Here is a 14,706-nt window from a genome sequence, read left to right on the forward strand (position 1 = left end):
GATGTTGACACGGAAAAAAAAATCCCTTCAAAGCAGATTCAACCATCATTTGGGAATCAAGCACTCAAACACAACAGCCCTCAATCTTTAGTGTCTGCAAGAACATTTTTTTTCATTTTGTTTTCAGGCTTTGATTTGGCACTTCCTGTTCTACGACAGCTTCCTCCCAGTGATCCTCTGAAACTGAAGTTGATAACTTGAGGTGCCTCAATTAGTGGAGGCGAGAAGCTTGTTACCACTGCAGCCCATTTGTCATTTAGACTGATTTTATTTTTTACATCAAAATATTACCTGCTGGAACTTGAAGGAAAATGCAATTACGTAGCAGCGCTGCATGGGCAGATTAAATTACCAGAGAGAATTTCTTTCCCTCTGTGTGGTCATCTGCCCACTTTGCCTTGTTTCATGTTTTTCATCTTCATCTCTGTCTGCTGCGCCATCTCTTTCTAACATGTTCATCTGTCACTTTGGCTCTAATCAGGGACAGTGCTGCAACAGACCTGTTGACACATGGGAGGTGCTGGTCCCTAAACCTCCTCCCTGAACGCCAGTAGAGAAACTAAAAGATGCAAACATGTTTCCTCATTAGCAAACCTGCAGCTCTAACTTTCTCCTTTTTTTTCATGTTTTATTTTATGCAGATTTTCAATTTGCAAATAAAAATAGGAACACTGGAAATTCAAAAAAAAACAAAAAGGTGATTACACTTGGCTGAGGTGAAGTTGGTTTATCAAATGTGACAAAGTAGGTGACTCATGATGAACATGAAGCATGTCACTCGTGTGCATCATCTTGTTGCTCTCTCTTCCTCTGCAACGGTTTTAATGACACTCAACTGGAGAATCAGCGCCACCAGCTGTCATCTTGGAAAATCCTAATATTCACATAATAGCAAGCAGGTGGAAACGAGCTTTCATTTGCATTTTCTTTTGTGACAAATAAATAAATAATCCAGTTTCATCAATTTTTTTTTTTGTTGCAAATTTTATGGAATTTTTTGGACAAAATTTAACCTTTAGATGAACTAAAACAGGAAGTAAGGAGAAGTTTTATAGCTGTTTTTATTCCCATTTATTTCTAAAACAAAAAGGTGCTATTCCATTTTAAATTGTATTTATACACACTAGGTTTTGGTTTGTTTGTCTTTTTCTCATTTTACTTGTTCTTCATTGACTCACAGTCATATGTTGTCTTGTGATGTTATGTAATGTTGAACATACTACTATATGAAACTTTAATGGACAAAACAAAACTTAAAACAAAGGAACAAAATACAAAACCATTGCAGTAGAATAAAGAACAGCACAGAGGCCTTGCAGACACACTTCATCCTCTCTTAAGCCATGAGTCTCAAGGTCAGGGAATCTAAATTTCAGATGGTCTCAGAGAGAGAAACTATCTTTAGCTGACTCCTATAGTAGGTGCGAGTAACCAGGAGGGTCACTAACAAGCTTCTCAGGGTGTCGGCTTCAGCTCTGGTGGATCATTATTTTACTTCCTGGCAGAGGTGTTAAGCAGCAGAGGAATACTTTCATTGAGTAGGCATGTGTGTGTGTGTGTGTGTGTGTGTGTGTGTGGAGTGGAGGGGGGGGCATTTTGAAGCTGGTTGAAAAAAACAAGTCAGTGTAAATGTGCTGAATGTACAATGAGTGAATCCATAAACTTCCTCGATTCCTCATGGACCTCTTCTGACTTCCCGGTCGTCCCTGGGTGATCCCAGCTCACATCCATCCTCGCACTCTGAGGAAATGGTGATGAGGACGTTTGTTTATGAAGGCGGGCGGAGGGCAGCGACACTCACACTCGAGCGGCATACTGATGAATATGAAGCACCTCCTGAGTTTTATTACTGGGCTCAAGGCTGGCAATGATAAATCACCGCCTCCCACCGATGCTTCACACAGCTTCATGGCCAAGTAATGCAGTTAACCCGCAATAAAACCCCTGCAGACCTCACAGCACGGCGTTCGAGCAGATAGACAGGAACGTTTTCTGCTCTTAACAAGTGAAACCTGCCACAGAGTAGTTTCAAAATGGCAGCTGAATGTTAAAATACTGTGGTGTTCTTCCTGCTTTGGTTGCATTCTTAGGCTTAAAGTTGGGTTTAGTTCTACATCAGGGGTTAGGGTTTGGCGTGAATTGGTTTATGGTTAAGGCTACTTATGTTCTGTTTACATAAAAAATAGCTACGTCCATTTCAAACGATGCAACCATCGTTGGGGTGGATGTTAAGCACTATATCCACTAGAAGGCAGCTCAGAGTCCAACTCATTTGATTCCCCTCCAGTTTTTTCACAGCTGTTCTATAGAAACTGTTCGTCCTCGTATGTTTTAAATTTCTGATCAACTAACACAACCTCTCAGCAAACAATTCTGCCATATTTATTATACACTTTTTTATTTTTTCATCATGTCCCACGGTCTCACTTGAACTATTGGCTACACTGGCCCCATGACTTCCGGTGGTACTGCTAAGTCTAAGGCTGCGGGGCACTATGGAAGTCAATGCAATTTCCTAACAAGAGTAGCTGCACAAAAAGTGTGTGTGTGTGTGTGTGTGTGTGTGTGTGTGTGTGTGTGTGTGTGTGTGTGTGTGTGTGTGTGTGTGTGTGTGTGTGTGTGTGTGTGTGTGTGTGTGTGTGTGTGTGTTAAATCACTGCAGCAGGACAGATTCAGATAATCATCTGTGATAACCTGGCTCTGAGCCCCTGGCAATGAATCAGACCTGTGATGTGCAGGTACATACACACACACACACACACACACACACACACACACACAATGTATTTCCTATTGTCTCCTTCTGGCGCGCTCTTTTTTCACTTCTCAATTTCCTCCTCCTCATCCTCGCCTCACTTGTGCTCTGTCCCTGTTATTGGTTTGTCTGAGGACGGACGGATCCCTGTTGGTATCTGTGTACATGTCTGTCTGTGGCTGTGTGGGCAAATTCTGGTTTGAAACCATCGTTGTGGGGACATTTAGGCTGGTCCTCTAAGCTTCAAAGGTCAGACTTGGTTTTAAGGTCAGATTGAGGTGTAGAGTCAGGGTCAGGGTCAGCGTCAGGCATTCAGCTGTAATGGTTAAGGTTTGGGTAAGGGGCTGTACAGGGGAAAGCTGTACAAACGTGTGTGTGTGTGTGTGTGTGTGTGTGTGTGTGTGTGTGTGTGTGTGTGTGTGTGTGTGTGTGTGTGTGTGTGTGTGTGTGTGTGTGTGTGTGTTCTCAGGTGGTCCGGGCTCAGGGAAGGCTCTCCAGTGTGAGCGGATGGAGTACAGGTTCGGCCTGCGTCGGGTCACCCTGGGTGACCTGTTGTGTAACGAGCTGCAGTCTCACAGCGACAGAGGGCGCCACCTGCGGGACGTCCTGGAGAGAGGAGAGCAGCTGCCTGAGGTCAGTGTGGTCGTCCGGTTACACTGCCAAAGTTTTAGGGCTACAGTCACAACATGTAGAGGCCTGAAGTGACCGCAGAACTTGTTTATTCACTCATTCATCTTGTAATGAACAATACACAACAAACCTTCTGAGAACTGCTTTGCTTTTCCACGGCCAGAGAGCCACATCACTACATGACTCTGTACATCTGTGTACATCTCCGCTTTCCCAGCAACACTAGCAGCAAGCACAACAACAACAACAACAACGGTGGACTCTAAAGTATATCACTTTTATTTCACATCCATACAGGAGCTCACAAAGCTTTAGTTGGTCTTGTTGTAATCTCATGCATATCGATGTATAGAAGGGCCAGCGCTGCAGCCAAAGCTTTTTCAAAATGCTGGAGCTGCACGAGTGGTTGACATGAGCTGATGATGTGTCTTTTCTACTTACACCATAGTACGATTCACTCTGCACTGACTGACTGCACAATGTGACATGCCTCAAGCCAGTATCACACAGTCTGACACAGATTGTGAAGAAGGATTTTATAAGACCTCCAGCACCGTGTGGCATACAGAAATCTATGATTGTCGTTACCACATGGTCTAAAGCCGGTGGAGGAGCAGCTGCAGGAGCTGCTCGTCTGGGCGGCTCTGGAGACATTTTACAAACTTTAAATGTTTTAATTTAAAAAAAAGAAAAATTATAAAGATTTACTAACTGATCTTTTACGTTTCAAGTGTCTATGGAAATATGTTTTTGGCCCACAGGACATTTTTTGCTCCAGATGAGTTGGCAACAAATGAGATGAAGCCAAACTCAGACGTACAGCACTGTGAGAACATGATGTGCCTCTCTGGGCGACTAGACGGATCAAATATGCATTACATCATTTTTACACAGTTACAGAAACAAGCACCACATTTTACTGATAAATGTATCTGTAGTTCCGAAAAGTGCTTTTAAAAAAAAGTGAGAGGATGTGTTTGAAAAAGAGGGCATGTAAAAAAAAAAAAAAAAAGAAGACTTTAGAATGAATATAAGAGCAGGGTATTGCGTAGAAGCAGTGGCTGTAAGATCACTATGTCAATATGCCCCAACAGAAAATTAAATAAAGATGTCACACAACCGCCACCCACACTTTTTGATTGGCAGGCGATGTCTGAGCAGAGCGGTGCAAAAACATGACGGCACTGAGCACAGATGATTAAGTAAAGCAAGCCTCATTTAAAACAAGATCAGACGCATTATTATTTCAGAGAGACAGCTGATGTTGAATGAAGTTTAGTTATAGCAATGGCCTAAAGAAATAAATACAAGAGACGGGAAGGAGCTGAAATATTATACATTCAGTAGTGCTCATAAAGGCTTTCACAAAGACTGCACTCAGAGCTCACAAGGCTGTCTGACTCTCATGGAGCTGAAAATATCAATACACTGACAGAGTGTAAAACCATATAAATTATCTACAACTCCAAACGCGCTCAAAGAAAAACACATTTTCTGAGCAGACGTAAACAAGTTCCCTGGGGAAGTGAGTCGACCTACGCTAGTTGCTAAATGCAACTTGACTCCAGCAGGCAGTTGTTTTCAGTTCATAGAAGATGTGCAGAATCATTCAAATTCACTGTAGCTGTGTTAACAAGCTCACAATACTGTGAAAAGTGCCATTACTCTCAAAATAACAGCAGTCGTTTTCCAATTTGACAATCATCTATAACACTGTTGTTAATATGAGGGAGGTACTTGCGTAGATTATCCACAGAGGATTGAATGAGTCATTAATTGTTAAACATCCTCCCTGACATGTTTTAAGACATGTAAGAAAAAAAAAATCCCCTGCTTTAAATAATGACTCGTGTCTCATGTGGTTTTTCCACAAAAAAACGCCTCCACACAAAACAAGCAGCCAGAACAGGAGGAAGAGTTTTCAGGTTGTCTGTCTGTTCATCCCATTCTCATGAGCACGATACCTCACTAACACCTCGAGGGAATTTACTGAACTTTTGCACATTCACCTGGACTCAAGTGACTGAACTGTTTAGTTTCTGTGGTCAAAGGTCAAAGGTCAAGATCAGTGTGACCTCACAAAACACGGCTTTGGCCTTGTGAAGGTGATATCTGGGGAACTCCTCATGGGAATCCCTTCAAATTTGGCACAAGTGTCTATTTGGACTCAAGGATGAACTGATTAGAATTTTGTGGTCAAAGGTCATAGGTCAAGATCAGTGTGACCTCTCAAAACATGTTTTTGGCCATAAATCACTGATTCATAATCATCATTATGACACAATTAAACACAAATGTCTAATAGGATAAAATGATGAAGTGATGACATTTTGTATCCAAACGGTCAAAGGTCAACTTCACTGTGACATCACCATGTTCTACAAAAACGCTTCAGGTCAATGCTGTAATTCAAGAGGGAGAGATTGCGTCCATATTTCCTGCAGCTCGGCTGGTCAGCAGAGGCATACAAGCATGAGGCGGAAACTCTAGTAAAAAATTCACCACTTCACTGAAAAGCCCTTTTTGTGTCACAGATTCCTGCTCCTGAGTTCGCCTCAAGCTCAGATTTGAGGAGCGCACAGACAAACTTTCCCCCTTCAGCAGATAAATGTGAAAATAGCCTTATAGTTCCTCAGCACATACATCATCCTGCACTCCAACAAAATGATATTAATGCGATGGGATTCAGCACCAAGCTGTACACAGCGGAGGTGTGAGTGCATTTTGTCATTATCATAATCATACATTTTCACCCACGCTGACACGAGAAAGTCAGTCTGTGAGCCCCACAGTCCACAGTCAGCTTTCTCAACCACTAAAGGTTGGATCTACATGAAATCTGCTGCAGACGTTCACAGTCCCGAGGTGATACATCTTAATGACTGGTCCCTGAATTCTCATTTGCTGTCACCAAAAGGTCAGAATTTCCACTCGTCTAAAAGTAGCTAATGACTGTACAGCTGCACTTTGAGGGTGATGCTGACTGTGCTTGGTGGCACACTAACATTAACAAGCTCTCTTAAGTGTAAAAGGTTTAATACTGAATGTAAACATAACTTGTTTTGTTTACAAGGAAGCTCCTCAGGGCAACTTTTAAGATTCTGCTGGTGTGGTGGTCTGTGGTGAGGCGATGAATATTTACAGTCTTCTTTGTACTGATAGTGTTTACTGAGTCACTGAGTCATTCACCTGTTTTCTCTGAGAGACACAATATGTTGAAACTTTCAGTCCTCTGAGACTCAAACTATCATTTACCTCCACTGTACTGAGACGGCAGCACTCGTCAAATATCTACAAACCCACTGGAAGTAAAACAGATTTTTTTGAAATTTGGGTTAGCCAGCTCTTTGTCTTTTCTGCCCTTGAAAATGTCACAGACGAGACGGCAACAAACAACAGATACAACAGTAGAAGACACTAAGTGAAGAGAGGCAGGGGCGTTTAGGCTTTTCATCATTTCAAGATTAAAAAGTGGCGCGTGGAATTGAAAGCAACACATATGAAGACACCCACGCAGAGATTTACTTTAACTTTCTGTCATCTCAGTGGAGAAACCCGGTGGCTTTCAAGCAAGGCTCAGCTGTCTAAGCTTCTTACAGCACATTAAGGTCACGTCCCAATGCGTTCGCCAACACACTCAGTGCCAAACACTTATATTTATGTGTGTGAGTGAGACAGTTATGGAGAGAGAGAGAGACAATGATGAATAATCCCACATTGGGATTACTGAAGTGCACCTCAGCAGGTTTACAGCAGAACACATCACACAGGCTCCTGTAATAAAACAAATCACACCCACACTAGAGTTATGGTTTTTATCTCGACGTGAAATAAAACATTGTCATTTGTGGCCCATTGGTGAGCGTAAAACTGTAACATCCACGAGGTGAAAGTTGCTGCACTGTTGCCCGGCAACACAGAAAGAGCAATTTAATATTCTCTGTCAACTGTAATCCCGCTGCAGACCGTCAGCTCCCCGCCTGGCCACATGTGTGCCACCTGTACGTCTGCACATGAAGAGAGTACAGTCACAGAAGCTCAGTAAGACTTCACCACATGCAGCAATGAGACCCTACCCCCTACCCCCCCCCCCACCCCCCTCCCCGCAGGTGTGGTCTTCGTCTCACCATGCAGAGGTGGAATCACACTTCAGGGAGGAATTTACTCTCAGCTGCAAACTCTGAGCTGAGATCGAAGAGCAAACGTCCTCAATGTTTAACGTGTTAAACGACCGACAGCTTGCACAGGGCCTCAGCCCGGGTTGTAGAGTCGATCACAAACACTCAGTTAAGAGCATATCCACCTCTGGACAAGGTCAGGTCATGACTAATGACACTGCTGTGGCTCTTCCTTCCTGTGAGAGTTTCTCTCATGCTTATTTGGGCACATCAACAAATAGTTAATCCTGTTGCTCAGGAACTTATTGACTGGGGCGTCAAGCAGTTGACCTCCGATGACAGTATCTGACGGTATCTGAGCAATGAGGAGTTTGAACCTGAAATCAATAGTTCTGGATATTTTTGGATACATCCATCCATCCATCCACCCATTTTCATCTGTTTATCCGGGGTCGGGTCGCGGTGGCAGCAGGCTAAGCAGAGAATTCCAGGTATCCTTCTCCCTAGCAGCACTTTCCAGCCTGTTCCCAGGCCAGATGGGATATATAATCCCTCCTCCCAGTATGACTATTTTTGGATACAGTTAAATGTAAAAAAAAAAAAATTAAATAAACAAAAAAAAAAAATTCATGTTTACTCTGTTATATTTTTCTCCATCATTCCTGAACTTCTCAGCTGATGATGATCAAACAGACAAAATGCCACCAAAAAAAACCAAAAAACACTGTACTCCCTTTGAATGGTATTAAAGATTAAAAAAAAAAAAAAAAAACAGTTCAACACAGCTTGCATCTCTTATTAGGTACAATGGAGGGACTGTAAACTCAGTAATTTCTGCACCTGGCTCTATCAGTGCAGTCTAATACAACAGCCCCACAACAACCCACCTTCAAAGGTTAAAATGTTTGGTTCGGATTTATCACAGGGCCTGTACATTAGTTTTAGCCATATGTCTCTAATAAACCGACAGCTGAGTGTGAACTGACATCATCTAAACCCAGCTGATACGCAGCAGGCAGACGCATCAGCTGTGCAGCTAAATTATTCTTAACTTCAGCCCATTTCAATCCAAGCCCACGAGTTCCAGTCCAAGTTATGTAGCATTGATAAGCAGCAGATAAACGTCCATTAGAGACGAGAGCAGCTGAGCGCAGCTGCAGCATTACAGCAGATTTCATATCATTTGTTATGAAGAATGGCACACTATAGAAGAGTGCTGCATATACCAACAGGACTGCTGTGTCCAGTGCTCGGCTGGATAAAAAGGCTTGAATATAACTGTTCATTGTTAATGCAGCAGCAGTCCTGAGTTTCTAATAAAGTCAGTAATACAGGGAAATAATTACATGCAATCACTCACTCTATGTCCCAATGAAGTCAATGTACAATATTATTCTATCCAAGAGACTACAGTCTAAACTGGGCCAGTATGAAACCACCCAAAACAGCAGCAACAACACAGAAATCATGTCACGTCACACAGCAAGTCAAGCATGACTAGCATCATTAAACTCATGCTAAACAACCAGAATGAAGTGCAGCAGCATAAGAACCAGGTTAGCATAACTAGCACAGACAGCTGATGCCAACAAACAGCCACAAGCAGACTTTGGAAGGCAATAACCCACACAAACAGCGCCTGAGCAGAGCAAAGACACAGCAAACACTTACCAGGGTTTGGTGAGGCGAAGCAGTGTGAAGTGCTTCAGTGTTGGCTCCGAGCTAACACTGAAGCACTTCCTGGCTGAAGTGGCTGAAACAAATATGATGAAAGGAGCCAACAAACAAGTCTCCCCGATGTCAGCGGCAACAAGAAGCAACACAAACACAATCATTTCCTCCACAAGGTCCTTCTGATTCAACTTGATACGACTGTCGGCACAGCAGTTTTCACAGCAACATCAGCAGCAGGCCGGCAGAGCCAGGCGGCAGGTGGAGCCTCGCAGCCTTAAATAGGCCGGCTCATTGCAGAGGGTGCGCTTGATTTGTGTCCCAATAAGTAGAATATGTCACATGAGTGTGGTCGTGCCCAGTGTAATACAATCCAACTCTTTTTATGGAGATTTTTGCTGACACTTTGACACACGGCTGTTGATTAAACTCTATTGTCATCATGGAGGGATTAGAAGATCATTTTGCATGTGTTTAGTCCTTTTGTGCGTCTTCCTGGTCGTTTTGTGTCCCTTTGTAGCCATTTTTTAAATCTATTTTGACTCATTTTGTGTCTCTCTGTACTTATTTTGCATCTGTTTGTAGGTAGTTTGTATCTATGGTTACTAATTTTGTGTTTCTTTATAGTCATTTGACTGACTTTCCAACAGGAAATAACAGTAACTTCACACAGAAGCACTGGTCCAGGGCCCTCCTGATCCCTTGGGCCCCTGGACCTGTGCTCATTCAGTAATCAGTCATTTTTTGAAGCTGTAATTTGTCAAGATGTTGGATTATACTACATTGAAAGATCTCTGTTGTCTTGTAAACACCCTGCACACTGGTATCTGTCCAGGGCAACTACAGTCTCCTGTTGGTGCCCAGTGAGCATGAGAACCACCTCTCGCTCCCATCATACATTCAAACTAGCAGCCTCGCAGTCACAGACCTTACATACAGCACATAAATGTAATACCCGCCACTAGATACACCAGGATATAATGCATGAAGGTTATTTATGTACAGTAAAAAAGCTCATATCAATGCATACCAATGCACGTGCCTGATTAACCCACAAGGGGGTCTGTAGGAGACATGAGCTGAGAGGCTCCATTCCTCCACCTAGTTATGAATGTAGCGTGTTGCCTTCAGTGGCTCAGGAGGTAGAACGGAAGAACAACATTAAATATATTAAAAATCTTAAAACTACAAGGTTGAATAAATATTTAAAGAATCCTTTTCATGGCTCATCTTTCAGTTCACAGTGTGATTTAAGTCGAGCACATTGTCAAACTAATTTGCTGTCAATTGTTAACCTGCAGTTTTTGGGGCCCCTGGAGGCGCCTGCAGCAAGACCTCACAGGAATGTTATATATGAACACATGCATCCCTGCTTTTTCAGGTATGGATGGTGATTAATGCTCGTGCTGTGTGCGTGTTTTTGATCTCCAGGACACACTGCTGGAGCTGCTCTGTGATGCGGTGGCGTCGTCAGTACGGCAGGGGAAAGGTCTTGTGATCAGCAGCTTCCCCAGAGACCTGAGACAGGCGGAGGAGTACGAAGCCAAGGTCAGAGCGCCCCCATGTACCCACAAAAACGTAGATGAGCGTGAAGTGAGGAGAGGAGTCAGAGGGAGAGGAAACTCTCAGTTCATTCCATTCTGAAATGTGTTTGACATGCAGCACTGACATCAGTGTGAAAAACGGCAATTAAATATGACTCACGGCGTTCGTGAAGGAGCGACAAAAGTGTGGAAATAATGGCAGGAAATGAGGAGGCAGGACAAACAGAAGTGATGTGTTCATAATGACAAAGACTTGTTTGACAGTGAAGAAAAATGTCATTTATTTGATGCAGAGTTTACACACACAGACACACTCACTCTCACACTGATGGGACAACAGGATCGTGACACACAGGGGAAGAAGTGATGTAAGGTTCACTGTTGTAACTGCACTTTTCCTTCTTCCTGCGCCCTGTGCGTCAGATGGGTGAACCCACTGCAGTTCTTCTGCTCAGCTGCTCAGCTGACACCATGTCCAGCCGTCTGCAGTGCCGTGGCAGGTTCAGCTCCAGCTCCAGCTCGGGCTCCGGCTCCGGCTTCCATCTCGGCACAGACAGAGACGGCGCCGCGCAGAGACGGGCTGAGAGCTTCTGCAGCAGCAGCCAGGCGGTGGCAGCCCACTACGAACGCAAGAGGCTCCTGCACACGGTTAGATTAGAGAGGAATTGCTTTTCTGTTTGTGTGCGTGCAGCTCTCCCTGCCAGGGTTAGGGGTTCAATTCCCATTAAGGCTTACCGCTCAGCCCACCACTCAAATGAGCATTATCTCATTTAAATCTGTGATTGCTTGCATTTATAACACACATGCCCACCTTCTTTTACAGTAAATATGTGAACAGGGAAATTGTCCACAGGAATAATTATATTCACAAAAAGATCAGAGTGTATCCTACGAGTTCCTCAGGTGTTGTGCAGCTGACCAGATGCACTCTGGGTCCAAAAGTCTCCAATTTTTCTTTTTACCTGATTATTTTTCATATTTTTGAGCAAGAATCGAGCAAAACTTTGCCATTTAAGTCTTTGTTTATGAGCAGATTATGAAGTAAACTATAGGACAGTGGCACTCTGTAAAACACAATACAGAACACTTACATCAGGCTTCATGAGCTGTTTGGACAAATAACGCTTGTAATCAAATGATGCGGCAAACCACACATTCAAAAAGAACTTGCCTTCATGTCTACAGTCCTGAACGGATGCACCTGCACTTGTTTTTTCAGATTTTCCTTTTAGTTACATGGGAAAAATGGACATTAAGACTATGCAAATAGTTCATTTGTCTTCTCTTCTAAGCTTTTGACACAAAGTTCAAAGATAGATTCACATTTTTTCATGTATTTCTTAGAACAACACTGACGCAGGTTCTGTTTGCTGTAATCAAACAAAAACCTGTTGATTCTGGCCATGAAGTCCTCATTCTGTGCAAAAATGCATTCCAAACTTTATTTGACACTGAAATGAGGCTTCGGCTGTCCAAGTTTAAGTCAACTCAAGTGTTCTTCCAAAGTTTGTGTTTTCAGTACAAAGTGTTCTCTTTGTGTTACTACTCGTCCTCCGCAACTTAAAAGGCTGGAACTGAGGGTGATACCCACTTGACTTCTCTAACTCTCACTTCCAGAGCTTTAAATAAACTGAATTTCATTTTTGCACAGAACAAGAACAGTGAATTTTGTCCCCCGTCACTTCCATTGCTCACACCAGTTTCAGCGTTGATATGATCCTGATTATCGTTTTAAGAAAGTGAACCAATCCTTGAAACTAAAAACATTAAAAATCAAACAACTATGTAATTTCCACTCATCTTCACACCAGATACAGTTTTTCCTTGAATGTCAGGGGGGCGGCAGGTACAGCACAGTTTCTGGTTGGGCGTGACTCCCTTTAAAATGAGCCGTTTGAACATTTAAATACCACATCAGGTGTTTTGTGTGAGTGTGTGTGTGTGTGTGGAGACCCTGATGGCTTGTGAAAGGCCTCGTCTCAGCCACTTTGTCTCCGTCTGCAGATTGATGCTGAGAAGTCTCCGGATGAGGTGTTTGCCCAGATCTGCCAGGCGATGGAGTCCTCTCCCATCTTCTGATTTCCTCCCACAACACCACTCCCCGCCCTTCAACTCTGCTGCCCAGGAGGTGAAGACCATCCCCCCCCCCCCCCACACACACACACACACACACACACACTTCTCTCAGCCATATCACACCGAGGAGAAGCGCCCACATGACCTCACACCCGCACCAGACATATGCTCATGAACTCCAGCGGTTTGCATGTCCCTTCTCATGTTTTGAAATATTCCCAGCAATCAGTGAAAACCTCTCTCTGCTTTTGACACTGACGAAGCGCCTGGTTGTCACATCCTGCTTCACCTTCTTGCATTGTCTCTCTCTCTCTCTCTCTCTCTCTCTCTCTCTCACATCGACCTCGATATATGCTGCCAACTGCCGGATTGAGGCAAATAAATGTACGGAGAAAATTGCATTGCCTGCTGTGACTGAGAGCGTGTTTTCCAGCTGAATGTGAAATCTCTCTGCGACCCCCCCCCCCACCCAGAGGAGCTCAGAGAGGGTTCCTGCCATGTGAGAAAGTGAAAATGTCAGCGCGCGTTCATGCTCTCATGCACAGCAACATGCTTTACATTGTAACAAGCATGCAAGAATTACAATCAAGCTTAACTGCCTTCTGTGCATTGAATAAAAAAAAAAGCAGAGTATTGCTGAATATTGCATTTGTATGTTTCCAAGCTCATCGTACAAGTGCTTGTTGGAGTCTGGTATTTAACATCCAAATAAAGACAGTGCATTTGCTAAATGGAGGATTTCTGGAGTGTGTGCTTTGGTGTTTATGTGGAGATGTTCACAGCTGATCCGAGAGCCCCATCTGCTGGTGAGAAGCTAATAACAAAGAAGCTGGAATTACAGGAGAGGTAACCAAAGGGAAATCTGATTTAAAAAGCAAAATATAAAAAAAAAAAAAAAGATGATGATTCGTGTGTCCACCTTTAGACCATTGCAATACATGGAACCAACATCAGTGAATGACCTTTAGCTGCAGCAGTCAGTGCATCAGCGAGAGTCTGAAGTTCACACCAATGGTCTCGAGGGAAATGTTGGGAGCATAAATGGGGGAGACAAAGGAAATAAAGGATTGGATCATTTTCACATCTTCCTGACAACAGCTGAGGGTTTATAAATTGCTTTCATTCTATGAATAAGAAAAAAAGCTCTTCTTTTACACCGCGGAGGCACTTCAGCAGGTAGAATAGGTGATAAATTAGCTGTCGCTCATCGTGCTTCTCTGCTGATGAAAGGTAACCAGTCGGATGTTGTGGGAAGTGACTTTTTTTTTTTTCAACATATCCTGTTGTTTTCTTTTACTACAAAAACTCTGGCATACAAGAAAGTCTTATTGACAGGTGTGTGGGATCAAAACCTCTTGTCTGCTAATCTCTTTTCACAGATATCAAAATTACAAAGTATAGATTAGTTTGCACAGGACACTTCCCTCGGGACTCATGCCCGTCCTGAATTATTCAGCATCACTCATGAGGCTTCTTGTCTGTCTGCCAATATAACTCCTAAACAGTCACTGTACATCTTGATATAATTTTACAGCACAGTTCAATCTTATGTTATTGTCTGGAGTAGATTATAGAAATATTGATTAGTTGAGCAACACAAAATACTTGAACATTTGACGGCCACTGCAAGTCAAATGTGAGGATTTTGTGGTTTTGTGTTTTATACTGTCACAGTATCTTTGGGTTTGACGACATCAACTTTGAACTTGGGAAATTGGGATGGACATGAAATTTTCTGATCAAAGGACTAGTTGATTAATCAAGAAACTAACTGACAGATGAATTAATAAAAAATCTTTTTTGTTTATTAAATGATCTTCAGTTGATATTCTCGATGAAAACAACACAATACTGGAATATTGACAGTGTCAGCAAAAACTCTCCAAGTGTCAAGTTACTTATTCAAATGTTT

General features: G+C 43.0%; 1 protein-coding gene across 1 annotated transcript in view; it reads left to right on the forward strand.

The window, feature by feature from the left end:
* ak5 (adenylate kinase 5) overlaps positions 1 to 13,529 on the forward strand; it is a 74,365-nt gene extending 60,836 nt beyond the window's left edge. Inside the window, exons 11-14 of the mRNA XM_071491455.1 lie at positions 3,225 to 3,388; positions 10,606 to 10,722; positions 11,142 to 11,366; positions 12,723 to 13,529. Of these exons, the coding sequence (XP_071347556.1) occupies positions 3,225 to 3,388; positions 10,606 to 10,722; positions 11,142 to 11,366; positions 12,723 to 12,797 (581 nt within the window). The 3' untranslated portion in view covers positions 12,798 to 13,529. The remainder of the gene's footprint in view (positions 1 to 3,224; positions 3,389 to 10,605; positions 10,723 to 11,141; positions 11,367 to 12,722) is intronic.
* The last annotated feature ends 1,177 nt before the right edge of the window (positions 13,530 to 14,706 follow it).

Source organism: Trachinotus anak, unplaced genomic scaffold, assembly GCF_046630095.1.
Source record: "Trachinotus anak isolate AG129_WGS33_773 ecotype Australia unplaced genomic scaffold, CSIRO_AGI_Tana_v1 ptg000012l, whole genome shotgun sequence".
Classification (NCBI taxonomy): domain Eukaryota; kingdom Metazoa; phylum Chordata; class Actinopteri; order Carangiformes; family Carangidae; genus Trachinotus; species Trachinotus anak.